Source organism: Gloeophyllum trabeum, assembly GCF_000344685.1.
Source record: "Gloeophyllum trabeum ATCC 11539 unplaced genomic scaffold GLOTRscaffold_00009, whole genome shotgun sequence".
Classification (NCBI taxonomy): Eukaryota; Fungi; Basidiomycota; class Agaricomycetes; order Gloeophyllales; family Gloeophyllaceae; genus Gloeophyllum; species Gloeophyllum trabeum.
Genome location: NW_006920418.1, coordinates 1,205,624 through 1,230,474, shown reverse-complemented (window position 1 = coordinate 1,230,474; position 24,851 = coordinate 1,205,624). Strand labels below are relative to the sequence as shown.

The following is a 24,851-nucleotide window of genomic DNA, read 5'->3' as shown; positions in this document are numbered from 1 at the left end:
CGGGACTTGGATAATTCTTCAGCAGTAGCGAGGTCATGGCACTCGCCGAATCCCCTTGAGGGCAGCATGGATCTAAGAGCATGTCATCAGCAAGGACTGTATTCATCGAAGGTTAGCATGCGCTGTCAGGCAAGAACTATCACCTGCAGGTTCCAGCGATACATAACGACCTAGGCAGGAACCATGTCAGGGTGTATGTGCGAGTAATCACCTGGCCAAACAGAGGCTGAGGGGAGTTCAGGACCTGAATGGTTTCCATCCAAAACACCTATTCTCACACACTTGCCCTTGCATCGTCTTCAGAAAGCATGAATGGCGGGCTCGCCACGCAGGCAGTCAGTGTGCGATATCATAATCCATCCAAACCCGACAGAATCTGATGCTGGGCGTTAAATTCTTTGACAGGATATGCAATGGATAACGCCGGTACATCTGGCCATGGGGAGTGTGTCATTCCAGAGCCACGCTGGATGGTGAGCTCAACAGCCCTGATAGATTAAACCCGTGTGTTGACTCTCCGAGACTCCGAATGCAAAGAGAAGTTGATCATGATCTCGTCGCGCCAGTGGCTGTGGGTGGCCAAGAAGAGAGGGCCGAGCCTGGACCAACATGATATATCCGGGGACCATAATGGTCTCCGCGTCCCCGCAGCGGCCGGACGGTGCTGCGTCGGGCACGGAATGAGGCAATTCAACACCAGCCGCCCCGCTTCGATACAGCAACAAAGGGAGTCCGGGTGGCCCCTCTTCAAGACAAGGCGATACCTCCGTCCTGCCACAGGCATCGCGATCAGCCTCTACGGAACATGAAATACATCGAATATCCCGAGTTGCAGCGGCTGGCTCAGGCTCTGACGCACGAGGGGCCCGAATGCTCCGTTCATACGCGCATCGAAGCGTACAGCTGCAAGAACATCAAGAGAGACAAGAAACTCTTCAGGTCCCTGGAGAACGCGTACAACGACGAAGTATCGAGTTCCCCTCCCCTGCCATCGTGGATGGCCATAGACCGCGAGGCTGAAACAACCCCGTTCGGCCCTTTCGATAAACACTCCTCTAGGAAGACACTGTATCTCCTCATAGCCACCCTCAACGTCGCATTTCCAGACCATGAGTTCTCCGATGTCCGCCCCGCCCATTTCAACAAGGAGGAAAGCGGAGCAAGTGTGCTGAACGCCCTCAGCACAACGCTCGTCGCCCCACAAAGAGGGGGCATGCGGGCTCCACGGACGTACTCTTCCTATCCGCCTACCTCGCCGGACCTCTTCCCCTCGTCGACGCCCACCTCTTCTTCCCCCATAAACCATGTCCTACTCAGATATGCTCCACCCCAAGCGATGACCGGAACGCACCCTTCTCTTTATCGCATACTGGACGATGTAATCGGCTTAGCAGATTGCGAAGTCTTCTCCTTTGTGCCAGACATCGAGTCAGACCCCCATGCCAACGATTTCTCTGACGACGGAGATGACATCGCGTCAATAGGGGACGAAGAGGTATCATCTTCCGACGAAGAGACCACCTTCCAGTTTGATGACTATGACGTCGACGAGGCGAAGCCGTACAGATCCGCGTGGCCTAATCTCAGAAAGAAGTCGTCGGACACGGACGGTGCAGACGATCCTTGGTCTAAGGGCCTTACGCATGTCCGCCTGAGGCGCCGGGGCACTCTCCTCTGGAGCTCGCATTGGTTCTTCTTGAACCGGAAGCTGAAACGCATACTGTTCATATCAGTCTGGTCACGCACCAAGGGTCATGGATGGTTCACTGAAGAAAGCGAAGGGATGTCGAGCGTGTCGGAGAAGCATAGTGCTGAGCGGTTCCTCGGTTGGGAAGGCTCCGTTGGTGCCGGTGCCAGGGCCATGGGGCTGAGAATATGACCGACTTCTTCATACCTGGTCAGTATTCCTCAGACCTTCGATATATTGTCTAGTTATGCTGACGGTCGCAGGACCGGGTGTAGTTCCCTTTGGACGTCATGGATGAGTCTTGATTTTATTATCACTTTGATATTATCTCTGGAGACATTTTCCGCGCCTACTTTATTTCGGTATAGGAATTTATTTCGATGTTGTACCTGTATCATACCATGTAACATCAGCGTCTGTTCGTTTCATTCGTCCGATGTACGTACTATAGTCATCCGTTCATAGTAATCGATCCAGCGGACCTTCTTCCACTTTGTCCGACCCAGGGCAGTATGCCTGCGTGATAATGCCAGTGCACGGATCATGTAACTTCACCAGGATGGCATTCTATGATAGGGTACAGTATTGAGTGCTGTGCGCTGTACATATACCTGCAGCGAGGACGCGTGTTAGCCTGAAACCGGCCACCATAGAGCAAAGCGAGTGATACGTACTCTCAATAGCCTATGATCACCACCAATCTCGGAAGGTAACCCGCTCAGAGGAACTACCCTATGCTCCTGAGGCAGTCGCAAGTGCTCAAGGCCGCGTGCAGGACGCTACAGGAGAGGTTCATAAACATAAAAAGAATACCCACACAGTGATAATTGGGAAGGCGATATGATTCATATGCACCAGACTGAAGTAGAGCGCAGAAATTTCTGCAAAAGTTTCTGTGCGAGAGGCTCGAGTCAAAAGAGGTCAAAAGACATCGATGAGATGCTAAATATATTCTTATCATGTGATCATCAGTCATGTGACTGCGAAGGCGCGCTCGTCCATCCTCAGGCTGAGGCTCGCGTTCTTCTCCGAAGTGACTGCTCGACGCTGCTTGTCTTTATCCACCGCGTCCTACTATCGCGTTCCTTCAAACTATTCCAACCAACTTTGCATTTGCAACTGTTACGCGGCCTTGTTCAGTCTCTAACCTAACTTCGCACGGGTCGTTCTCGAAAAGCCGCACCTCATGACTTCTACGCCGCCGCGTCAATCGCAGTTCGAGCCACAGTCTATGCTGCATCTCCCTTCACCAACATCATCCAGGCGACGTGACTCGATCAATGCATCCGTGTCTTTTGGGCCGCAACGCCTAGTGGATACTTTCATGACCTCGAGGAAACGCCGTGCTACGGCTCTAGATCCTAGCCGCTCGGTGTGGAGCACATCACCTCGTCCGTCCCCCCGCCACCACCGGAAAAATAAGGGAAGTATCAGTCGACAGCACCCTCTAGCCAACGACACCACCGATGGGTTTCAAGATAATCAAAATGGGGAAGAGGATGATGATGAGGAGGACGAGGGGTGGGGTATGGTCGATCGTATGAGACTGTGGCGACACGACGCCATGATGCAACATCTCTACGACACTGCGATATTCTGGGGTGATAAGGTCCTCAGCTGGACGGGTATGTGGCGTCTGACTAATGTCTTGTTCGTCTGAACTGTAACTTCCTCGTGTTCGCCTTCAACAGAGGATCCCAATGATGCCTTCTGGCTCGCTCAAGTGTATTTTATGGGAGATCAATTCTCTCGTGCTGAAACCCTCCTAACAAGGCCCTTCCCCGTACGCCCCGACGAGGGTGGGGCACATGGGCGTCCAGCTATGGGTAACCATCCATATCCGCTACAGGACTTTAACACTCCATACCCTCATCCGTTCCATGCTTCGGCTGCCAACCTTAAGGGGAAGGGCAAAGAGAAAGAACATATGGGTCCTGTCGTACCCGGCAGGCTACCAGCGGGCATGATAGATGTGACCGCCCAGGGTCGTTCGAACGTGTCGAGATTAGTTGACATGAGCGTCGCTTGCCGCTACTTAGCGGCTCAATGCCAGGTAAGGACAACGAAAGACTAGTTGCGGTGTCGGGCAATTTCTTACGATTCTTTCAGGTCGAACAGGGAAAGTGGCAGGCGGCTATAGAAATGCTGGGAGAGTCAAATCCTTTCAAATCAGCAGGTACGTTACTCCCAGCCTTATCATTCGTTCTATTGACACGTTAGACAGATCAAACAAGAGCGCCTGACGTCGATAGCGGAATTAAGGTAACTGGTCACGAACGCCTATTGAGATAATTCACTTATCCTGCCAACCAGGTCGAAGCCTCCATGTGCTACCTTCGAGGTGTTTTGATGCAGAAGCATAATCGGCACGAGAAAGCAAAACATTGCTTTATGGAGGCGCTCACATTGGACGTCAAGTGCTATGAAGCGCTTAATCGGCTTGCAGCCTCTCAAATGATGACTCCGGATGAAGGTGGCTCCATGTTACTCGGATATATCGTGGCGGTCCTGATAATGTCTCGAAGAATGGGAATTTGTGCAGGCTCTACCATACCAGGAGCAAGCGCAAGAAGACGCCGAGTTCGTCCGTCTGATGTATCTCTCACGCCTTCGAAAGTATAAGCATGCAGAGGAGCAAACGACCGTGTTACGACGATTATCACAAGAGTACGCCCTAACGGATAATCCGGATGTCTTGTTCGCCTTCGCAGACCAGGCCTACGCACAATTCCGCTGGGCTGATTGCTTCGCCATAACCAGCAGGTGGGCGGCATAGTTTATTCACCCCGCCGCTGCAGATGGACTGATTATCTCGTAGAATCCTAGATTTAACGTCAATTCATGAGCCTACCATGCCGCTGCATATTGCTTGCATGTACCACCTCCGATATCTACGCTCGAAGCTATTCGTTCTTGCGCACGACTTGGTGAGGAAAGAGCCTGAGAACGCGATTAGCTGGTACGCAGTGGGTGTATGGTATTTGAGCTCTTCCCAGTACAAAGATGCACGCCAGTACTTTGGGTTTGTTGAACATTTGCCCGAGATTCGTGACTGCCTGAGCTAATGGTATCGTATCAGGAAAGCATCTCTCATGGACCCGAGGTTCTCTCCGGCGTGGATAGCATTCGGTCACTCCTATGCTCTCGAGGGGGAGCACGATGCCGCCATAACAGCCTATTCGACATGTGCAAGGTTATATCCTGGGTACGCCAGCCTTGACTCAAGCAAACACTTAGGGATCGTCGTAAATGATGACTGACCGTGTCGTAGATCGCACTTGCCGCTTACGTTCGCTGGCATGGAGTACTTGACCTTGGCGCACCAGCTCGCCGCCGAGACACTGAATGCAGCGTATGATATCTGCGATAGTGACCCGCTAACACTGAACGAGCGTGGTATCGTGATGTTCAACCTGGGCAAGTACGTGCTATTCGTCAATACGCTCCTTCTTTCCCTTATGTCTTGATGTAGCTACGAGGAAGCGGTAACTCTCTTCAGCAGAGCCATAGAATTAGCGGGAGGCACGCAGAGTGCTCAGGAAACTTGGCTCTCGACATACATTAATCTTGGTACCAGCTACCGGAAACTAAAGTGAGTGGACGATGTTTCAGAACAACCATTGGGTCTCAAGTTTCGTTCATAGACGCTATGAGGAGGCGAGCACCGCGTACGAAAACGCCATCCGGGTAGACTCTCGATCTGCTGCAGCGTTTTCATTCCTGGGCTTAACCCAACATCTTTTGGGTGACATGGACCAAGCCATCGTTCGTTATCACGAAGTAAGTAGATCTACTACTACGCTCCCGAACTCTGTCGGCTAAGCACCAATGTAGGCGTTGAGCATTGACCCCATGAATCCTTTCGTTCTGGAACTGCTTAATATGGCGCTGGAGATGAACATGGAAATGGGACCTGGGAGACTTCTAGCAAAATTCCCCGGTGCCCCGCGAATGATGCAATCCTCCACTTCACAATACTCGGACGCTGCTGATGAGGAGATGAGCATGGGCTGAAGACTCTAGAGGGTCTCGAGTAGCTCATGGGCCACACTGACACCGTAAAATGTGCAGCCCATCCGCTCTTCTCATGTGCTAGATTAAGGGGAAGATATGTGGTGTATACAGGAATCTTTAGCTGTTATATAGGAATGGGCGTTGGAGGAGAGACCCGTAGAATTTGGACATGGTCATCACCCTGTACCGCATGCTCTACATGGGACTGATACCTAAAAGTCCTCGTATTCGCTCGAACGCGATGAAGCTGACAATCGTGTGTACCCCGAGCTGCAGTCGAATGTCAGGAGAACAGTCCGGGTTATAGGACCATGGTGCACTTGCCCTCGCCCAGCACATTCCAAAGCCCTTGAAAAATGCCAAAGGCCCCTCGTTCACCATGATTGACCTCACGCAGTCGACAACGCCTTTATATCGACGTTCTTTGTCATTCATGACCCTCACTTTCACCACGTCTAAACCACGCCGAGGACGTCAGACGGGTGGTAAGCGCACAGGAAGCTGCATAGGCTTACCGACGGGGTTGGACGTAATGGAACAGAAAAGTCTGCGGGATCACTGTGTCTTAGGTTCTCGCCAATACCGGCTTGTCAGGAAGGACTAACCCAGCAAAAAGACTAGCGGTCAGATGCAGACCAATACCTTCCTCCATGATGCCGCGCTTCTTCAGAGACTGTTTCACCTGGTCGTATGAGCATATCTGCGATGTCGAGAGTATGATTCCCCGGACGGTAGTCGCGTCTACGCCGCGATATAGAGAGCGCAAGCCGCCCCAGAAGGGAGAAGATGCCTCTTTGGTGGCGCCTTCCCGCCAGACTGCGGCGTAACAATTGAATACGTTACGGTATGGGCTGCCGTTAGGGTAGTACGCCTGCATGCGTACTGCACTATGTCAGCTCCTACGAGCTGAGACTTATTGCTTGGAGATGCTGACCTTTGGCTAGATCGGCGGGATTTGCGACAAATCTTTCCTGATGGTCAGGGACTGCCAACAGTGATCAAATCATCTACTTACGAGCCTATTGTGGCGGCTATTGTCGCAGCAAGGACCTTTAATGTCAAACCTTCCTTCGGCAAGGACCCGCCTGCGGCAGTGTATAACCTGTAACAGGGCAACGTCAGGCATACCAAACTACCTCCTGTACCATAACACGAACATACGAGTCTTTGAAGTACTCGTATGTTCCTAGCCTGAGGCCGGAGTAGACCACTTCTCGCATCATGCTCGCGGTCATGCCGCTACCGAGGCTAAGAACGCCTTCGGTACGCGCCATCTGATATCCCACCGTCCAGAAAGCATTGCCTCGAATTCCAGGTGCTGAATGAGAGCGTGAAGTAAGAACGTCGGGCGGGGCGAAAGAGAGTAGGTAGCCATGTAGGAACGCAACTCACTTGCGGTCTTGAGTTGCTGACGAACCTACGGTACGCGACGAATGTATGAGTAGCAGCTCCCGAAAGCCCGAAATTCACACTTCACTTTAATTCTGGTGAGAAATATTCCATGAGACTTCGGAAGCACGATGGGAGAGAAAACTTGGCGCTCACACATCCACAGGGTTGCTCACAGCCGATGCAGCCATATCTGCTCCCGTGCGCTCATTTCATCACATAGCACCACGGAGCATCGAAAACACTTACTGCTCACCGCCGCTGCAGCGAACTTCAAGCCATACTGAGACCCACCCTGCGAAGACGCCGACGTGCTACTCTCGAGCACCACCAGCTTCTCTTCCGGAGTCGATGTGACCGTTCTGGACGCCATGAAGCTCTGCTCTGCTCTTCCACGCGTACCCGCTGCCTCAGGGTTATATGAAGGACCGGGCACAACGCTGACTAGGACTTGTCAGGGCGACCATCGCGCAATCATGGCAGAATTCGTAGGGCGTATCGTGTCCATGTCAGAATATTCGGAAATCCGGACGCCAGGATTCCCGCGGGACTCGACGGCGGGATAACGTCGGGAATTTGATTGGTCTGAACTTCTCCGAATTGCACTTTGTTACAGATCTCGAAATGTACCTCATATTGCGCTGCGGCTTACGCGTCACCATAAAGGGAGTTTCAGATAGTATGTACCCGTCTAGGGTCCTTTCATAAGCAGCGGCCCGCCCACGGAAGGTCAGAAGTTACTCGGGACGCCCTGCACAGTGGTCATACGAGCTTTGAAGCAACAATAGACTCAGGGCTATATCTGTTTATATGACAGAACAAGGGCGCTACGATAAGATGGGAAGCGCAGCTGCGATTCGGATACCGATACCCATCAGGAAAGCCGCCGCGTACCATGTCGCGCCCGTTCGATCCAGCCACGCCAGCCACGTACGAAGACTGGAAGAGGGAAGACGAATACCACAAGTCCTTCCTTCTCGAGCCAGATGAGGCGCTGGAATACGCCCTCGCCAACAGCGAGGCGAACGGATTGCCTGATATTGCTGTAACCCCTGCGCAGGGCAAATACTTGAAGCTCCTTGCACTTTCCGTCGGGGCGAAGCGGATCTTAGAGCTAGGCACATTAGGAGGGTCCGTGGAGATGCGCTTCCTTGACGTTCCTCGTTAATCACAAGGGTGTATTTGAATGCAGGTACTCCACCATATGGCTGGCGCGCGCACTTCCGGAAGGCGGTGAGCTCATCACCTGCGAGTACGTGCAGAAGCACGCAGACGTAAGGGTCCAGCAGCGTTGCATGCGTAATGCAACCCCCCTCACTTGTTTGTACAGGTGGCTCGCCAGAACCTGGAGCATGCGGACCTGACCTCGAAAGTGAAGATCGTGGTTGGCGCCGCGACCGATACGTTGGCCAAGATGGACCCGAGTGAACTGTTCGACTTCATCTTTGTGGACGCCGATAAACCCAATTATCCTACGTATTTCAAGCGGTGTAGGAGCCTTATGAGGAAAGGGGGAGTGGTCGTACGTCTCGCTTGTCCATGACGATATCAAGATATTAACACCTAGTGGCATCAGTTTGTGGACAATGTAATAAGAAGGGGCGGGGTTAGCAATCTAGCAATCAAGGACGACCCTAGGATCAACGGTGTTCGGGAGATGCTAGAGGTGGTGAAGCAGGACAAGGGCATGGATGCGACGACCATCGGGACTGTTGGAGAGAAAGGATATGACGGCTTCATGTACGCCGTCCGCCTGGACTGAGTAGAGTTGTTGATACATGCTGTAATGTAATAAGCGTCTGGACGCCCATTGAAGGACCGGTCCCGGGAAGCGCGCTAGCCGGTCGAGCCCCGACGCGGACTTGCTTCCGGGCCAATCGGGGCGCTGCGGGGAAGCAGCACGTGTCCTGGAAGAAGTGGGTGGCTGTGCATGAGGCCCCTGAGGGAACGAGACTTGATGGCCATGCCGAACTATAACGCAAATAGCGCACGTTCGTAGTCTCATTGGTCGAGTAAGTAAGTTCGATAGCGCCTGTATAAACAGAACTGATTTGTCCAGCTCAGGCCTTCTCTATCTCTTCCAATCTGACACGGGCGACATGAAGTTTGGCAAGAAAATCAACGTATGTCTTGAATTCCAGTTGCTTCTCTCTTGCGAGCTGAACACAGGCCTATCCAACCTAGAACGACCTGTATGGCGAATGGAGACCGTTCTACATTGATTACAACCGCCTCAAGCGTGAACTCAAGGCAAGCGCACTTCCTGATACGCAGCCAGACCAGATCCTCATCTGTCTTCGCATCTTTGCTACACCCAGGATCGAACCACTTCCAAGAACTGGACCGAGGATGACGAACGAGAGTTCAAGCTGATGCTCGAGCACGAACTGGACAAGATCCACGATTTTCAGAAGCAGAAAGTTCGTTTGAATCGCAATGTCTCTGCGACCTTTGTTCAAATGACGTCATAGACTAATGAACTCTCTCGCCGTATACGAGATGCTGAGAAGACCGTCAAGCGCCTTGTTGTAGAGGAGCAGGCCGAGGAGGCGCACCAGCTTACTCAGTCGCACGACCCGGAAGGACAGCAGCGAGAGATGGACCACTCGCATGATGCCGGGTCGGACGATGATGACGAGGACGACGGAGACTCGGAAGACTTGAAGTCCCTCGATGCTTTAGAAGATCAATTCCACGAGCTAGAGGAGGAGGTCGCAACTCTAGTCGCGGATGTTCACGACTTGGCACTGTACTCCAAGCTGAACATCACCGGTTTTATGAAGATCTTGAAGGTAAGCCACACCATTCCGTCCAGGTGTCTGTGAGCTGACGCCAATGATGTCCCAGAAACATGACGTGAGGACACCTCTATCACAGACCCGCCTATCCTTTCACTAACCTTCAAGCCAATCAGAAACAAACCGGCACGCCGTTAAAGCCTACTTTTGTCACTGACTATCTGGAGAAGCGACCGTTCTACAAATATAACTGGGACGCCCTAATAGTGAAACTGTCCAAACTGTATGATCTCGTCCGTACTCGAGGTCACCCCGTCTTGGGCGATCCCTCCGCAGGCGGCAACCAGAGCGCCTTTGTTAGACAAACGACCAAGTACTGGGTACGTCGGATGCTCGTGCTTACGTTTTACTACTCTGACCATCCTACCAGGTGCATCCTGATAATTTAGTCCATCTGAAGCTAGCGATCTTAAAACATCTACCCGTGTTAGGCAAGTGGATCATGTCTGGAATCTCATCACATTCTACAGCTGTTGCGTTTCAGTATTCAACCCTGACAAGGAATTTGAGCCGAAGGACGCCGGTAAGCAAGTGCATAACACGCGCATACTGAGGCGAAACTGAGGAGCATACGGATATGCCCCAGCTATCACCTCCATATATTTCGACAACGAGGATCTCGAACTGTACTTAGGTCGGCTGGAGAAGACGGAAGGCGCCGAGGCAATACGCCTGCGTTGGTACGGCGACATGGACGTGAAAACGGTGAACTCGCACGACTGATTGCTATACCACTGTATCCCTAAACAACACCCCCTTGCTGTAGATCTTTGTCGAGCGCAAGACCCACAGAGAGGACTGGACTGGTGAAAAGTCTGTGAAAGCCCGATTTCCTATCAAGGAAAACAAAGTCAACGCCTTCCTGCGTGGAGAGTACACTATGGACGATGAGTTCCAAGAACTCGTCAGGAAGGGGAAGAAGTCGCAGCAAGAGGTCGATGGCATGATCCAGCTTGCGAACGAAGTGCAGTATTCCATCCTGACTAAGAAGCTAAGACCTGGTACATTCTAATCTATATCCTGCAGCACTTTCATCTGACTCACATAATCACAGTAATGAGAACATTTTACAATCGGACGGCGTTTCAACTGCCGGGTGACGCTCGCGTACGCATCTCCCTGGACACTGAGCTGACGATGGTCCGGGAGGATAACTGGGACGGTCGTGTCCGCTCCGGGGATAACTGGCGCAGAATGGATATCGGCATCGATTATCCGTTTGACCAAATTCCTGCAGATGACAAGGAGCTGTTCAAGTAAGCTTTTATGCTGTATCCATCCGGGCCTCATTCGAGAGTTTCACGCTGATTCTGGAGTGTAGGTACGGTGTGTTAGAGGTGAAGTTGCAAACGCAGTACGGCCAAGAGCCACCAGAGTGGGTAACAGACCTTGTTCAGTCTCACCTGGTGGAGGCTGTGCCTAAATTTAGGTGAGCCGTAGAAGTCATGCAGCTGTCACCTTGTCGTTCTGACCTATGTCGGATTGCAGCAAATTCATTCACGGCTGCGCGACATTGCTACCTGAGCGGGTGGACCTCATACCGTTCTGGCTACCACAGAGTGAGTCGCGCTCGCGTTGGATCGCTCTGATGTGCTAACCAAATTGTCACAGTGGACATGGATATCACCAAGCCCGTGACGAGCGCAGTCGGAATTGAGCGACCGGCCCACTTCTCCTCTTCTAAAGGGTCTTCTGCTCATTCTTCCTCTGGCATCGCGACTCCGGATCCGGATGTGCAGCGTCGAGTCTACACGGAGCCCGTATCCGAAGGAGAAGACGAAGAATTCGATATGGCTCCTGCGAAGGACGAAGATAAGCGGACAGGCTTGACAAATGCTCAAGTTGCGGAAGCGGCAGCATTCCGAGAAAAGCATCTCAAGGAAAGGGACGCGGGTGGTGCTGTACAAAGCGACCAGTGCGAGACGGACGTTGACACGCACGAGCGGACGCCCTTCCTGAAGGGACGGAAGCCTACTCAGCCTGAATCGGAAGATGCAGCGAAACCGAGGACTCTGTCTATCAACCCTCTCGTGCCCTCCAGCGCGTTCGATGAGACCTTCCGGTCGAGACTGCAGCAAGTGAAGGCATTGGATAGCGGACAGGACGACAGCGCCTTGGACGATGACGAACAAGAGTCTGCCATCGAGGGCCCGTCTCGGCCCGCGCGCCGCGATAGCGAGCGAGAGCTGCTCAGACACTGGGTGGCACCTTCCGGGAAGCGCATCGCCGTCCCGGTTCGTATAGAACCTAAGGTATACTTCGCTTCGGAACGGACGTTCTTCGTAAGTGCAAACTCACTTTCTGCTCGCGTTATGGCTCTAACAGCGCCGGCGCATGCTAGAAATGGCTACATTTCGCCGTCTTGATCGGCATCATCGCGACGACGCTCCTCAACTTCGTGGAACCTGGTGATGTCAAAGGTATCATCAGTGCCGGGGTCTTCACTGTCGCTGCCCTTCTGGCGATCGCTTATTCTGCTGTCATATTCGTCTACCGGACTATGAAACTCCGTCAACGCAGTGCGGAAGGTCTCTATTACGACAAATACGGACCGACCGTACTTTGTATCGTACTTTTCTCGGCCCTAGCGACAAACATGATCATACGGCTGGACGATATGATGACGTAGGGAGTCATGCATCATGGGCAGCCACACTTTTGGACCTGGAGTGCACATGCTTTGTATGTTTTATATACCACCATAATAGAATGTGCCCGATTTTACTCTCGTAGAGCGTTTCCAGCACAGGAGAAGCAATACAATGTTGTATATTGAAAGAAAAGATCCATGCAATTTATTAGGAGGGAATATGTTGACGAACGCTCATGGGTAGGCTGCGCAGAAGAACGAAGCTATTGCTGATGGGGGACCTGCTGGTCCAGATACAAGAGACTGTCCGAGTTGCGTGAATGCTGCCTACGGGAAGGATTGATGCGATACGGTGAAGGGGGCGCTTCAGGAGGACAGGGTGAAACGACTCATACTAGTGGGAATGATGCAACGGGAAGACATCCGAAGTTCTCGAGCAAGACGAATCTAGGGTATGCTTAATTAACACAGCAATGGCGAAGACAGCTATTCCAAATTCTACCGATACTCGATCACCGACGGGTCCATCTCCCACCCACCCCCGGCGCTACCGAGGCCCTGCCTCGTACGCCATCTGCGGGCCTGGGGATGCCCTTCCTGCCATAGGTACGCCTGCGGGACCGCCGAGTCCCAAACCTACTTGCGGTCCAGGACTCGCTCTACCGTACGCAAACTGAGGTCCCGGCGACGCCCGCCCCATCATGGACGGTTGGGGAGAGGCGCGACCCGTCATGTCATACGCCATTGCTGGTGCAGGGCTCCTCGCCCTGTTCGCTGCGGGAGCCAGCTGGGTCATGGGTATTGCTTCCCCACCTGCGCCGTGCACGGATTCAGTGTCATTGAATGTTTGTGGTACAGGCCCGCGATATGGGTCGTAGTAGGCTGCGGCGTATGCACCGGGGTCGTCGCGGTAAGGCTGATTAGGGTTGAGATGCGGAAGGGGAGGGACTGCGTAGGGATCTGCAGCAGCTGGATACAGCTCGGTGGTGGACGAGGCGGCCACGGATGCGGCGTAACCATCGTTCATCCGACTGGGGGCACGAGAAATGTCTGAAGGGGAACCGGCCTCGAGACCACGTGCTGAAGTTGCTGCTGGCACAGTGCTCGCGCCGTGGTTGTTGAGATCAGGCCATTTAATAGCGTCAACTGCGGGCACAGCAAGGGTCAACCTTCTTGATCCGAGGGAGTGGCGTAGATACACTTACCGTCGTCGAAGTCGTCGTCGCCGAACCGCTTACGAGTAAACTTCCAGACTAAGAAACCAACTAGGCCAATCAAGGCTACGCCGCCTGCGACGGAGAGACCAATGATAGTCGACGTCTTATTCCTCGACGAATTGCCATCGTCGTCGCTGTTGTCGGCGGCCGACGAACTAGTAGGAGATGACGCTGAAGGGGTGCTTGTTATGACGACCGTGACGAGCTCTCCATCTGACTGTGTAGTCAGGACAGCCGTTGTGACCGGGGATGCAGTCGTGGTCGGCGTGGTATTACTTCTATCCGCGGAGGTGGTCGAGGTCTTCGCGTCTGTCGGACTCGTGGTAGAAGTGGTAGAAGAGGTCGTGGATTGCGTAGTTGCTTGGGTGGTAGTGGTTGAGGTCTGAGTGGTCGATGAGGTCGTGGAAGTGGAAGTGGACGAGGTTGTCGCCGTAGAAGTGGAGGTCTGCGAGGTGGTAGCAGTATTGCCCGTGGTGCCGGCGCTCGTCGTCGTCTCCCCAAAGCCACCACCGAACAGACCACCGCCATTCTGGCGGGGCGCCAGAACTTTGGCATTCTGCGGATCGTCAAGAAGGTCATAACGTGGGACGAGGGCGAAGAGTAGGACGCAGGACGCGGCGACCAGCACTACGAGGCATCGCGTCGGCGTAACAGACCCCTTGAGCATTCTATCCCACCAGAAAAACACCGCAATTCAGACCACTGCGCCTCGGTTGTTCGTGGCCGTCTACAGAGTTTTTGTCGGGAGGCGGACAGTGGGGAAGATGAAAGAGACGGCCTGTAAAGCCAGCGGTACGGACGAGGCGATGCGACTACGGCGGTTACTATCCTGCTCTCTAATTTAAGTGATCCCACGTGGCTTGGGATTGCTCGGGTGGCCCACCATCATCGCTTGGGCTGGCATACTCGAGTACTGTGCATAAAGGCAAGTGATATGAGGACTGTAACCGGAGAGCTGTTGATTATGGGAATATTCTCATCTGTCTAAAAGTCGTCGGAACTCGGAAGTCTTCATCTTTGAAAACGGACCGACGGGGCTCTCGAAGTTTGGACTCTCCTGCACCGGTATTTTCTAGCCAGGGGGTCATCGGCCATTGCAACCATCCACCGTTTCTTCTCCCTCTGAAGGCGCTTTTCGTCCCATGATACACTTGGCTGCACGCGTTCTGGGGACCAGGAGACCGAAGCTTCCTCAAGATTAACTCACCCAAAATCAACGAAAAGGCCTGCTGCTTGCACTATACCCGACAATTCGCTGGTCACCCGTCTTGACATATGCGAGCCACAAGCAGTTCGAAGGTTTCGTCGGCCCCTTCGACGATCTTAGCAGAAAGGACGTATGTCAACCACTCTTGCGGCCCCTCTAGGGCCCGGAGGTGGCCCAGCTGCCTGTCTTAGCTTAATGCATGGGGATGGCCGCACTACTGTGGCGTGTCTCGTCGTGCTTCACAAATCGAGCATGCACTAGCATTCCCTTTGAAGGCTTCAGATGACTATACTGTGATAGTATAAGTACGTTTGGACGGTGCTTTGTCAACACTCTGATACACCCCACACAAATGAGCGATCCACTGTCTCTTTCCTAGACCCATGTGTGCGTATATTCATTCGCCGGTCCAGTATGAATGCGACATGCATTAATTCTTCTGCAGTGTTCAGACGATCAGGGTCCCTTTGGTGAGACAGTTCAGATAATAGTACATACCCATCCTCCCTTGCGATGTATTCAAGGTGACCCATTTGGTTTGGGAACACGGCGGTCGTGGCTTGCCGACATTAGTGCTCATCTCAGCGTGAGGACGGCATAGTGTAAAGTATACGGGATCCTCTGGACGAACCTTGCGAACCTTGCGGCCCAATGTGAACCCCGATTCTATTGGATACGCCTCCTCATGATTGCAGCACGCAGTGTTTTGGAATCGCTGGTGCTGGAGAATTCAACGATGGGCGACCGTGGCGCAGTGGCTCGGCGACATTCAACACGACATGCCCGAACAACTGTCTTTTGAGCGGTCTTGGGTGTGCTTTCGTAAGTGTTCATGACAGGCACAAGCGGTATTCTGCACATTGAATGCACCTTACTAGCCCTTCGGATCCGGAGGCTCAAATGGAAATCCAAGACAGCGACGATAGGCAGGAGCCTTGTATTGCGTCAGCCGCTGAAATGAGAGGTTGCCTTGTCCCTGGCTTCTTTCGTTAGATCCCCGAATCCTCCCAAGGGCCACATCTCTGTATATAGGTAAATGAATGCTCGAAGTATGCAGCGCGGAGCCGTCGCGGCGATTCGGATCTCCGTTATGGCGCGCGGAGTGCTGCTCGACGCGGGGAACTGGCCTGCTGTATATGGGTGAGCTGACGCCTCTGGTGGTGCAGGACCAGCGGTGGATGTTACGCATGCTGCGCTACCCCAAGTAGACATGCTTGGAATGCCGGAGGAAGGTACAAGCCGGTGTCCTGCTATCCTGAATAGTAAAGCACTAACTCATAATAACGCTCTGATAGCACCCCAAAGTCAAACGATGCCCCCGCGGACCGAGCGTATCACCCCTTCGCAACCCTATCTGTTCGTACGACATTGCCGCCTATACAGGTGCTGATGCTGCATTTATTAATCGCCGCAGCCGAGAGCTGTGCAGGGGTCATCCGACAGAGTATCATGTCTCGACAGCCTCATATCGGAAGCTGGAAAGCACTCATGGCAATGAAGAGGGGCATCCCGAAGGTAACGTCCGGTGAAATAATTGAATGAGGACCGCGCTTCCCCTCCTGGCGCGGGATGGGCAATTGCAAGTGGAATGGTTAAGGCCCGATGGCTCCTTGCGAGGCAGGGTGCTTGGTCTTCTATAGGTAGTGTATTCCGTTCGTACCCTACGTACGGGCTACCCGACGAAATTGTCCGACAAGAAATACAAACAGGACGTCCCGTGCTAAAGGACGCGAAAACCGAGACTAACAGTATAATTACGGTGGCCGAGCCTCCTGCTTCCGTATTCTCGACCTCCTCGTCTCACGGACGTTCACTCGTATATTATATTTCGCGACGTGCTATAAGGAATGCAGTCCCGCATATCAGTGACAATACCATGTTGTGAAAAGAGGATCAACCTTGGTCAACTCCGTTGATTCCGGCAGGCCGGGAAAGTTTTTTGTGGAAAATATCTCAAACGTGCCTCCGTAGCACTCTGCGAGAATGGGGAGCCCGCCTGCGGGTATTTCTCCAGGAAACAGGCTGAGGTCGAAGAAGCGATAGCGCAGGATGAAAATGCCTTCTGTGCGTACAGAAATATCCTGGAAGTCCCTATTAGTACCTCATTTGGGTATCGTCACTCGGGACCCACCGGGAAGATGAAAAGCAGTACGACGCTGCCCTTGTACTCTAGTTTCGCTGCCTGTACGAAGGTTTCGCCTGCAAGCGCTGTGGAACACTTGCTGCTCTCCCGTATAAGATAGCCGTCCAGACTGGCCACCACATCTGAATCTTCATCTGAAGATTGCGGAACGCAGTGGCTGTCAGTCATCTTCGGAACGGGAAATAAATCAACGTGACAAATAAGGCCCAATTCGGAGAACTCACTACGTAAATTCGGTCATGAATATTGTGAAGGGTTAACGATGGGATGGCTGCACTGACGAATAATCTTCGATGAGCTGCTTTTGTTCCCAACCTCTTCTATCTTCGACGGTGCGATATAGCTGCAGTTTCGCTATGGGAGGCGGGTCCAGCGGTCGTCTGTCTTTTATGGCATACCTGATGGCGAAAGGATCAATGAAAGTCAGTCAGTTACTGAGTCATGGAACCACAACACGTACTTGCGTCCAAGCAGAGGTCGCTGGAGTTCAAGCAAGCCCGCACGGAGGTCCTCGCCTTCGCGTTGGAGGCCAGAGAACCGGGCAGCAGCAACTGCTTCCGGCCGTGAGACCCGAGGATCTGGCTCCCAAGTACGACGGTGTGGAGGCGGTATTGACGAAGACGCATAGCTAGGGCTTTGTAAATAGGCTTCTCTGGTGCCTCGGTGGTCGGGCGATGAATCTATGGGCGCATAGCGCTGGCTACGCGAAAACGAACTGCTCGCCGCCGCTGGGCGCATGTTGGGACAATGTGAGGGCTGGCCGGGAAGAGGAGAGCGGAATGGAATGTAATATAAGGGACTCGAGGCGCACTGCGACAGGCTAACAAGGACCAGGAGGAAGGCCCGACGCTGCGGTGCGATCCTAAACAAATCTCTGCTGACCAAAACCGATGTAACCACCGTTTCCCGGGAATCAGGCCCACAGCTTCGTTACGTTCGTATACATGATCCATGTCACGCACGCCGTCACGCCTCCACGGGCCCAAGCCGTCCCGCCAGTGCATCTGCTCACCAGTGCCGCTGCCCTTCAAGTTGTCATGCAGTTTGCCAGTGTTCCAATTACCCCTCCATCGGACGATCATCACCTTGCCGGTACATAGTGGTCTCGGACCGCCTGCGACTTAAGATCCTCGCATTTCCCCGCTTCCATTATACCAAGTACTATTGCTATTGCTCCTGTAGGAGCGTCATGTCCGATTTCCCCTAAGAAATTCGTTGTTCATATCTCCACAAATGAACTGACCGGATGTAGCTCTTCGGAAAGATCATAGCTATTGTTAGTACTGGCAATAATCGTGGCAATCTCTTCCATTATGTGGCATCAAATCAGCAGCCCAATATCCGCGCATCTCGCAGCCCTTTCCAGTTGACTATGTCCCACTATCGCTTTCCGAGTCCGAGGGAAGAAGAAAGGCCACACACGGCATAGAACGCTCATCTGTGTATACTGATACCTCCTCATGTTTCCGACATGACAGATGTGGGGTCTGGGCCATCTTTGGCCCGTTTTTGGTCCCGCGTACGAGACGGAAGATGTTCCTCTGTTCCTCTACCAGGAAGCGGGATGCATGCGCAGTTCTGGAGACAAGCAAGTTGGAAACGCTTACTCCTGGATATGGTAGCTAATTATGATCGTTGAGACGGCGCGAATTACAGAGACGTGGTTGACTAGATCGCTACCTATTCCTTACTCCGCGTCAATCCAAGGAACGCTTTTCAAGAAGTTTGGTAATCTCTCTGTGTTCCCTGAGCCAAGCCGGGAACGTGGTCCCGCTGCCTGTTCTTTCCCTAGATTCGATGAGGTAGTTGGCGAATACGATAAGCATTCCATAGCGATACCTGTGAAGCGGTGACAATGAGTCGAATGGTACTAGAGCAGAAACAACCTCTCTTCACGCACAGGTAATTAACCCCAAGATTGAATAGTTTCCGCCACTTTGCACTGCCCTTATCAGATGCTTGAACTTTGAGCTTGTAGCTGTTATGAGGTAACAATTGTCAGTAGTGTCCCAAAGTTAACTCGGGCGATGGGACGCACTCATAAATGGCTTTCCGGAGGTTTTGCACGTCTTGCATCAGATCGATTGCACGGTCTGTCAATCTCTTCGCGACCTTGCCATGAGAAAGTACCCCGACCAGCTGCAGAATGATCTTATATTCCCCTGTCAAGAGGTGAGTAATACATTGACCGAGCCACACCCAAGCGCCACAAACCTTGCAGATACGCTTCTTCTTCTGATGGCCCATCCAGGGCGTCATAGTCCTCCGCGACCATCTCATCTTGAACAACTTGCTCCTGCTGATGATTCCAATCGGCAGTGGTCGCTATGAGGCACGCCGTCACCATCCCAGTCGTCGTCCGACCGCGACCCATCTGACAATTGAACACGAAGTCGCCAGCATTGGAAAGCCCTGTACGTATACGATCGTATAGTTGAGAAAGTGCATCGGGTAATGGGGCTTGTTCGTCAGTCTAGACAGGGTGAGAATATTCCAATCTTGCGGCTATTCTCGACTCACAATCGCGACACGATCATAGTTAATCTAGCATATCGAGTGATCTCAGGACTGACCGCCCGGTCTTACCAATCAGTTTTACACGTACCTTATACCCCTCGTGTGCAACCAGATCGAAAACATCGCGAGGTGTCAAGATGTCTGCTTCAGAGACAGTTTCCCAAATCGGAACAAGAGAGAAGACTCCAGGCCGTTCTTCCACTTCATCATGAAGCAGGATTCGGCCGTTACCAGCCCTCGCCTCTCGCAAGACGTCGCGCTTGAAATTGATCTCCATTGCTTCTACCATGGCAGTAGTGACGCCGGTCGCTCTGAATTATTAGAAATAAACACTACAGTCATAAATGTACGTCGGGAAGAGTGACGTACTCCACGTTTTCCAAGGGCCTGTCAAAGAGACGCAGAACATGCGGCCTGCCGGCGACGTAGAGTACGGGTTCCTGTACGAGATTAGTTCTAATCGCGACTTATACCACTTCATCTTACTTCTCGTAGAGATGTCCAATAGACTGTATTCGACCCTTCTGGGCCCGCGTTAACTCTGGCCAGTGCTCTCCTCAGACTGCGGCCATTGTTATGCTTCATTCAACAGAGGAAGAAGCTTCAGACGTACCCTTGCACGGTGGGCATTCCGCTTTGGTAGGTGGTACCGGTGAGTATACTTGTAGTACTGAGTACTGTTCTGCCTACGTACCTCCCACAAACCATCTTGGCATCAGGACCTATCCAAGGCTGGAAATCCGCTTCTGAGGGCGTGGTGGTCTGTTTCAACTTGAGCATCAGTGGTACTCTCCTGAAGTTGGGTGCGCCCTCGATGCGTCTAAGATGACAGATAAACAGTTGACTTTCAAGGTAGTGTGATGCGGTAGCCCTTACTCTGGCAGTGTCATCTTCTGTAGATTAGAGAAGAAGTCGCTCTTCAGGATGGTCGAAGCCGAAAGGATGGTACCAGAACGATTGGTCACGACTTGCATGACTTCATCTGGTAACGCCTCTCCTGAAACGACATCGGCGCGCTGTATCAACTTGAGAGCATCCGTGCCATCTACCAGGAGCTCCTTCTCAAAAGTCTTCAGGACTGTAGCATAGTCAGCTTGGTGATGTTTACAGCCTCGCTGGAGACACCGACCTGGTCGGCTAGCTACAAAGCTCTCGAACGTTTCATGCGATTGCATGGTATCGGGTTCCGTGGATCGTAGATATGCTTGGAAAATTATCAATTCGAAGTAACGTCTGAGATTATGCAGTCCTGCAATGGGATATTAGCACTTTGAGGTCCCTCGATAAAGATGCAAACCTTTCTGAGCGAAGGACTTCTTTTGCCTTTCATCTGTGGCCTGCTCCGCTCGCGCTCGATATTCCTCAATTGAATCCCGCAGGTTAGTAACTTCTGAGCACTGGTCTATGGCATCGTCCACGGCATCTTTGACTGCCGGACCCTTCCGGATTACACGAAGCAAGTCTACAGAACTTATTCAAGCTCCAGAACAGAGAAGACTCACCACCACTCACTATTTATCACTGTATAGGATTGACGCCGACGTCGAGATGCGCTGGTATCCGCGTGGTGTTCTGTCATTGATTTTACAGATAATGATCGGCTTAGACTTGGTGTCAGCGAGCCCTTCATTGATCGACTATTCTCAAGCCATCTTTGAATCAGGAGCACAATCACCTACGGACGCTCCTATAGTCAAGTCACCACCTGTCAAGAATAGGACATTGCTCACAGCGGTCATTGTGCTCCTCCCTCGACCCAGCTGACAGTTCAGGACAATGGGCGTATTAGTAGAGTCCGTCCGTATCACAACATCGATTAATTCGCTGAGATCCGTGAAGTCTGGGGGGCGTTCTGCTGTTATCGGTATCCGCGTGTAGTGTATACCTATTCCAATCTCTGGTGTCCTGCGAGAGGCCATGACTTCCTTAAGCACGGCAACATGCTCCTCCTTTACCTCTTCCCAGACAGGGATTACTGAACCATCCGCCGTCTCTGTGTGAAGGAGAAGTCTAGAGTAACGCATGAGTTGTGGCCTAGAGGGCGTATGGGCTGACAGACCTGCCACCGAACGTGTGCAATTCATTGACCACATCGTCTCGAAGCCTATCTTCAAGCACCTCTAATCTATTGGCGGAAATGCCACCATAGTCTGGGACGGTTCGTTAACTACTGAAGCTCAGGGAGGTACAAAGACAAACCTTTCATGTTTCGCAGAGAGAACCCCTCTCTTCGCAAGCAGTAAGGTGCTCCATTAACATAGACAATTGGCTCCTCTCTCAATGTGATCCATACGACGTGGTCTACTTCCGGGTGCGCGTTTTTTATCCTCCCGACGACCTCGTCTATCGCACCTATAGTGGGTTGACCCAATGCATAGATCATAGTCCCGGGGATATTTCGGAAGTTTATGGCTCCCCTGACTCCACGCTCGACGTGTTGAGACTCACTCAACCATTGATCAGACTTTAAGAGCGTTCTGATGTGGCCAGATAGATTGGGTCAATTATCGCCAATCCAGAATAGTTGTTACTAGTTCTTACCCTTCTCGGAGGATAATCCCGCTCCGGTTCTACGCGCGCTGCTTTAAGATTAACCGTTCATATGTGAGAGAGATGCACTACGTACCTTGACAACGTGGTCTGAGTATTCATCCCCAAGGACCTGGCCACCAGAAATGGCGATGTCATTCTTTTGGCCAGGCACTAGGGCTCTGCTCTCGGACCCTGTCTTGGATAGGGCAGAAAGGTCGTTCACGGGAGCGAAGACGTTCAGACGAGAGCCATGGACTTTTCGCAAGAAAGTAACCTGACTGCTCTCCCAATTAACCGAGGTCAGCAGAGAGTTCCTGCGCCTTGGCTTACTTCCATATCTCCGTTCTTGCCTTGATGGGATTCGTCAGCGTGGCTTTCAGTCAGACGAGCTCAGTTTATATTACCTTCAGCCAGTTAGAGAAAGTCGTCGTGAACTGGTCCTGAGTAGCCACATAGCTCGCAAAGGCGATAATGAAGAAGCTGCGCCGATACGGGTCAATACCTACAACAGACGCCAGTTGAGGGTGTAATATCGAATGGTTGACGCACTACTTCTCCAGTGACCTCACAGCCTTGTTGAGGAACTCCTCCCTGGGACCCTCGTCCATGGTAACTGTTAGTGAGTACCTCACCCGATGAGACAGGATATCCTCTCGTAGGTTCGTTACATGATCGCCTTACAGATGCTGAGAGCATGATCAAACCTCCGAGGTGAATGGACCCACAAGCATCGATAACCCGATCCACCAATCTCTTAGCAGCAAGTCCGTTGTCGAGGCATCCTAGTAAGCTTAATATTGCACTGTAATTGCCCATGTGTGCCTTTCTTAGTTTGTCCAGAAGGGTCGGCTGGTCAAGTAGAAGTTCGATTGCAGACTGGGAGTCTCCCTGTTCCATACCTGACGAGATAGTCAGCATAAGAAAAATTTGAATCATCTGGACAAGAATGACTGTTACTTCGCTGTAGTATATAAGTGAGTCTTAGTAGAGAACGATTCAGATCCTGTTGAGCATTGGCCTGTTCCAGAGCTTGTGCGATTTTGCTGTCAGGAGCCTGGAAACATCATGTAAACTAGGTCACCGAAAAAGACACACACAAAATACCGACAGGAGAACTAGCGGGGGATCTCGTCGGCTAATAAAGCCTGGGTGAGCTGAAAAATCTTTGTGTCGAAGGCCATGCTTACTGTGCAAGCACCGTTCGTCCCCTCGACCGTCGGAGGGTTGAATCCGAGACCCAAGGTTCGCCGAGCAAATGGGTCGTCCAAGCCGGCCTGCAACAACTGCTTCCTTCTGATCAGAGTAGCCGCAACCATGGCGAACGTTGTCCGGACAGCACCCATGCCACACGAGAATACGAGAGCAGTAGTAAGTGGGTCTGTCTTCTTGATCACGGAGAGATAGGCATCTAGATAGTTATCCTAGAAACCCATCAATGATCATGGTGAAGCTGGCAAGTGACATATAACTCTGACTTCAATCGGCCGCTCGGGTGAGATAGGGATACTAGTTCAAGTGTCAGCAGCAAAGCTATGAATGAATGATTTTCGCTTACCGATAGTACTGCAAGAAACGGTGTCATGACCGGGAGGCAGATATGAGACGGATTGAAGACTACAGACATACCTCGACGTTCCACCCATCCCTGGCCATGTTTTCCCATACCTCTCGCGATGTCTTCACGTTGCTGGCATCGGCTGCCGTCCATGTCGGTAATATAGCACCTTCGCCACTGTCTGAAGCTGCAGAGACTTTAAAAGTCAACTCAGTAGTCTGAGTTTACTACGTACCAACTTCATTGTGGGTCAGTATAAGGCCACCGTACCTACCGTCAAATAATGTGGTTTGCAACACACACAGATGGAATTATCTGACTCACTTGGTAGCTTCTTGAAGAATATCATTCTTAAGACGTCTCTCTATATCTTCTAGATTCTCGGCGCGATCGGATATCTTCAGCGTTCGCCGAGGCTCTGATGCATCACGAAGTACGAACGGTCGTCCAGATATATATACTGGGTCCCGTACATCAGCTTTGACTATTCATTCGAGTAGGGCAACTGTGCATACTGATAGGTTCCTCTCTCGTAGAAAACCATACCACGTGGGTCGGGTTTGCTGTATTCGGTCGGGCACGCAGAATAGAAAGGATTGCTCGAAGACCCTGTGTTCGAGGTTGCGCGGCACCAAATATATTGAGATTTCCTTGCCTAGGGGCCCTGAAGTTTGGAGCACCGTGTACATTGAGATCAAGATCCAGGGCCCTTCCTGCATGTCTCTGAGCAAGTATACCTACATCGCTCCGAAAACGACGGACCTGATGGGTAGTAGTCTGTCTTCAAGATAAAACCCCGAGATAACACGCTGCCAGAACGTGTCTTGACAATGGACGGACCCGAACGCTGCAGATGGGACATGAGGTCTGATCCGGTACCAGACGAAGACTCCTTTCGCGTAGCTGAGAGGTATAGTTCACTCGTCGTGCTTCGTGAAACGGGTGTCCCAGCAAGAGAACGCGTGTGTTGTATGGTGGACGGTATAGGATTATAAACACCGTTATGCGGTCCGACTGGCACAGAAGATGGTGTGTCACCCGAAGCGCCTACCGACGATCTGATCCTGGCAAGGCCTGTATCCATAACCAAGTACAGCGTTTAACTATTCGAGCAGCAGTAGACCTGGAAGAATGAAAACGTGTATAAGCTCAATTGAATGGAATGGCGGAACGAATGGATGTGCGTTAGACCAGGAATGGTC

At 52.1% G+C, this 24,851-nt stretch overlaps 8 protein-coding genes across 8 annotated transcripts; 4 read left to right on the top strand and 4 right to left on the bottom strand.

Annotated features, from left to right (window-relative positions):
• Positions 1–805: 805 nt before the first annotated feature.
• Positions 806–1,879, top strand: GLOTRDRAFT_44334 (Maf1-domain-containing protein; the record flags this gene model as incomplete). The annotated part of the gene is made up of 3 exons (XM_007869043.1): positions 806–1,230; positions 1,318–1,476; positions 1,657–1,879. The coding sequence occupies 3 exons, from the start codon at positions 806–808 to the stop codon at positions 1,877–1,879; spliced, it is 807 nt and encodes a 268-aa protein (XP_007867234.1).
• Positions 1,880–3,005: 1,126 nt separating this feature from the next.
• Positions 3,006–5,581, top strand: GLOTRDRAFT_62747 (TPR-like protein; the record flags this gene model as incomplete). The annotated part of the gene is made up of 11 exons (XM_007869342.1): positions 3,006–3,312; positions 3,379–3,740; positions 3,797–3,889; positions 4,001–4,160; positions 4,213–4,450; positions 4,506–4,709; positions 4,767–4,892; positions 4,959–5,108; positions 5,160–5,279; positions 5,332–5,467; positions 5,522–5,581. Coding segments are annotated over exons 1-11 (1,950 nt in total), but the record flags the coding sequence as incomplete, so codon positions are not given.
• Positions 4,987–7,539, bottom strand: GLOTRDRAFT_100519 (mitochondrial carrier). The gene is made up of 14 exons (XM_007869341.1): positions 7,340–7,539; positions 7,247–7,283; positions 7,179–7,185; positions 7,094–7,118; positions 6,863–7,019; positions 6,717–6,803; positions 6,636–6,667; positions 6,307–6,583; positions 6,217–6,248; positions 6,026–6,156; positions 5,522–5,971; positions 5,332–5,467; positions 5,160–5,279; positions 4,987–5,108 (listed from the first exon to the last, which is right to left on the bottom strand). Exons 1-11 carry the CDS (start codon positions 7,461–7,463, stop codon positions 5,897–5,899), a joined length of 984 nt encoding a protein of 327 aa, XP_007867532.1. The 5' UTR covers positions 7,464–7,539; the 3' UTR covers positions 4,987–5,108; positions 5,160–5,279; positions 5,332–5,467; positions 5,522–5,896.
• Positions 7,540–7,985: 446 nt separating this feature from the next.
• Positions 7,986–8,852, top strand: GLOTRDRAFT_116811 (S-adenosyl-L-methionine-dependent methyltransferase; the record flags this gene model as incomplete). The annotated part of the gene is made up of 4 exons (XM_007869340.1): positions 7,986–8,221; positions 8,283–8,364; positions 8,421–8,612; positions 8,667–8,852. The coding sequence occupies 4 exons, from the start codon at positions 7,986–7,988 to the stop codon at positions 8,850–8,852; spliced, it is 696 nt and encodes a 231-aa protein (XP_007867531.1).
• A 203-nt stretch (positions 8,853–9,055) lies between these two features.
• GLOTRDRAFT_62741 (SPX-domain-containing protein) lies at positions 9,056–12,667 on the top strand. The gene is made up of 16 exons (XM_007869339.1): positions 9,056–9,102; positions 9,155–9,213; positions 9,275–9,340; positions 9,409–9,510; positions 9,562–9,882; positions 9,938–9,946; positions 10,005–10,208; positions 10,259–10,319; positions 10,373–10,411; positions 10,475–10,593; positions 10,655–10,889; positions 10,943–11,144; positions 11,210–11,317; positions 11,377–11,447; positions 11,500–12,170; positions 12,230–12,667. The coding sequence occupies exons 2-16, from the start codon at positions 9,190–9,192 to the stop codon at positions 12,515–12,517; spliced, it is 2,520 nt and encodes an 839-aa protein (XP_007867530.1). The 5' UTR covers positions 9,056–9,102; positions 9,155–9,189; the 3' UTR covers positions 12,518–12,667.
• GLOTRDRAFT_111587 (uncharacterized protein) lies at positions 12,649–14,487 on the bottom strand. Its single transcript, XM_007869338.1, has 2 exons — positions 13,684–14,487; positions 12,649–13,624 (listed from the first exon to the last, which is right to left on the bottom strand). Exons 1-2 carry the CDS (start codon positions 14,360–14,362, stop codon positions 13,026–13,028), a joined length of 1,278 nt encoding a protein of 425 aa, XP_007867529.1. The 5' UTR covers positions 14,363–14,487; the 3' UTR covers positions 12,649–13,025.
• A 2,000-nt stretch (positions 14,488–16,487) lies between these two features.
• On the bottom strand, positions 16,488–17,860 carry GLOTRDRAFT_78159 (uncharacterized protein). The gene is made up of 5 exons (XM_007869337.1): positions 17,506–17,860; positions 17,327–17,443; positions 17,034–17,268; positions 16,801–16,983; positions 16,488–16,740 (listed from the first exon to the last, which is right to left on the bottom strand). The coding sequence occupies exons 1-5, from the start codon at positions 17,781–17,783 to the stop codon at positions 16,657–16,659; spliced, it is 897 nt and encodes a 298-aa protein (XP_007867528.1). The 5' UTR covers positions 17,784–17,860; the 3' UTR covers positions 16,488–16,656.
• A 786-nt stretch (positions 17,861–18,646) lies between these two features.
• GLOTRDRAFT_116807 (uncharacterized protein) lies at positions 18,647–24,585 on the bottom strand. Its single transcript, XM_007869336.1, has 32 exons — positions 24,412–24,585; positions 24,165–24,362; positions 23,974–24,109; positions 23,885–23,919; positions 23,713–23,836; positions 23,570–23,600; positions 23,282–23,515; positions 23,203–23,229; positions 23,052–23,148; positions 22,820–22,993; positions 22,644–22,770; positions 22,499–22,574; positions 22,425–22,444; positions 22,189–22,372; positions 22,104–22,132; positions 21,762–22,039; positions 21,622–21,712; positions 21,293–21,572; positions 21,075–21,237; positions 20,860–21,024; positions 20,692–20,811; positions 20,439–20,640; positions 20,257–20,382; positions 20,176–20,196; positions 20,049–20,124; positions 19,932–20,002; positions 19,651–19,873; positions 19,566–19,589; positions 19,260–19,518; positions 19,084–19,207; positions 18,946–19,023; positions 18,647–18,884 (listed from the first exon to the last, which is right to left on the bottom strand). The coding sequence occupies exons 1-32, from the start codon at positions 24,509–24,511 to the stop codon at positions 18,743–18,745; spliced, it is 4,035 nt and encodes a 1,344-aa protein (XP_007867527.1). The 5' UTR covers positions 24,512–24,585; the 3' UTR covers positions 18,647–18,742.
• Positions 24,586–24,851: the final 266 nt, after the last annotated feature.

Coding starts and splice junctions, on each gene's coding strand:
- GLOTRDRAFT_100519 (XM_007869341.1), bottom strand. CDS start 7,463: ATGGCGTCCAGAACGGTCACATCGACTCCGGAAGAGAAGCTGGTGGTG. Junction 6,249..6,306: donor ACCGCTAGTCTTTTTGCTGG/GTTAGTCCTTCC, acceptor GTGATCCCGCAG/ACTTTTCTGTTCCATTACGT. Junction 5,972..6,025: donor TTGGAATGTGCTGGGCGAGG/GCAAGTGCACCA, acceptor ATTCGACTGCAG/CTCGGGGTACACACGATTGT.
- GLOTRDRAFT_62741 (XM_007869339.1), top strand. CDS start 9,190: ATGAAGTTTGGCAAGAAAATCAAC. Junction 9,214..9,274: donor AGTTTGGCAAGAAAATCAAC/GTATGTCTTGAA, acceptor TATCCAACCTAG/AACGACCTGTATGGCGAATG. Junction 12,171..12,229: donor CTTCGGAACGGACGTTCTTC/GTAAGTGCAAAC, acceptor GGCGCATGCTAG/AAATGGCTACATTTCGCCGT.
- GLOTRDRAFT_111587 (XM_007869338.1), bottom strand. CDS start 14,362: ATGCTCAAGGGGTCTGTTACGCCGACGCGATGCCTCGTAGTGCTGGTC. Junction 13,625..13,683: donor CGACGACGACTTCGACGACG/GTAAGTGTATCT, acceptor CTGTGCCCGCAG/TTGACGCTATTAAATGGCCT.
- GLOTRDRAFT_78159 (XM_007869337.1), bottom strand. CDS start 17,783: ATGCGCCCAGCGGCGGCGAGCAGTTCGTTTTCGCGTAGCCAGCGCTAT. Junction 17,269..17,326: donor CAGCTCATCGAAGATTATTC/GTCAGTGCAGCC, acceptor GAATTTACGTAG/TGAGTTCTCCGAATTGGGCC. Junction 16,984..17,033: donor TACTGCTTTTCATCTTCCCG/GTGGGTCCCGAG, acceptor AGGGACTTCCAG/GATATTTCTGTACGCACAGA.
- GLOTRDRAFT_116807 (XM_007869336.1), bottom strand. CDS start 24,511: ATGTCCCATCTGCAGCGTTCGGGTCCGTCCATTGTCAAGACACGTTCT. Junction 23,149..23,202: donor GATCCCCCGCTAGTTCTCCT/GTCGGTATTTTG, acceptor TGATGTTTCCAG/GCTCCTGACAGCAAAATCGC. Junction 19,874..19,931: donor AGGCCCTTGGAAAACGTGGA/GTACGTCACTCT, acceptor CTAATAATTCAG/AGCGACCGGCGTCACTACTG.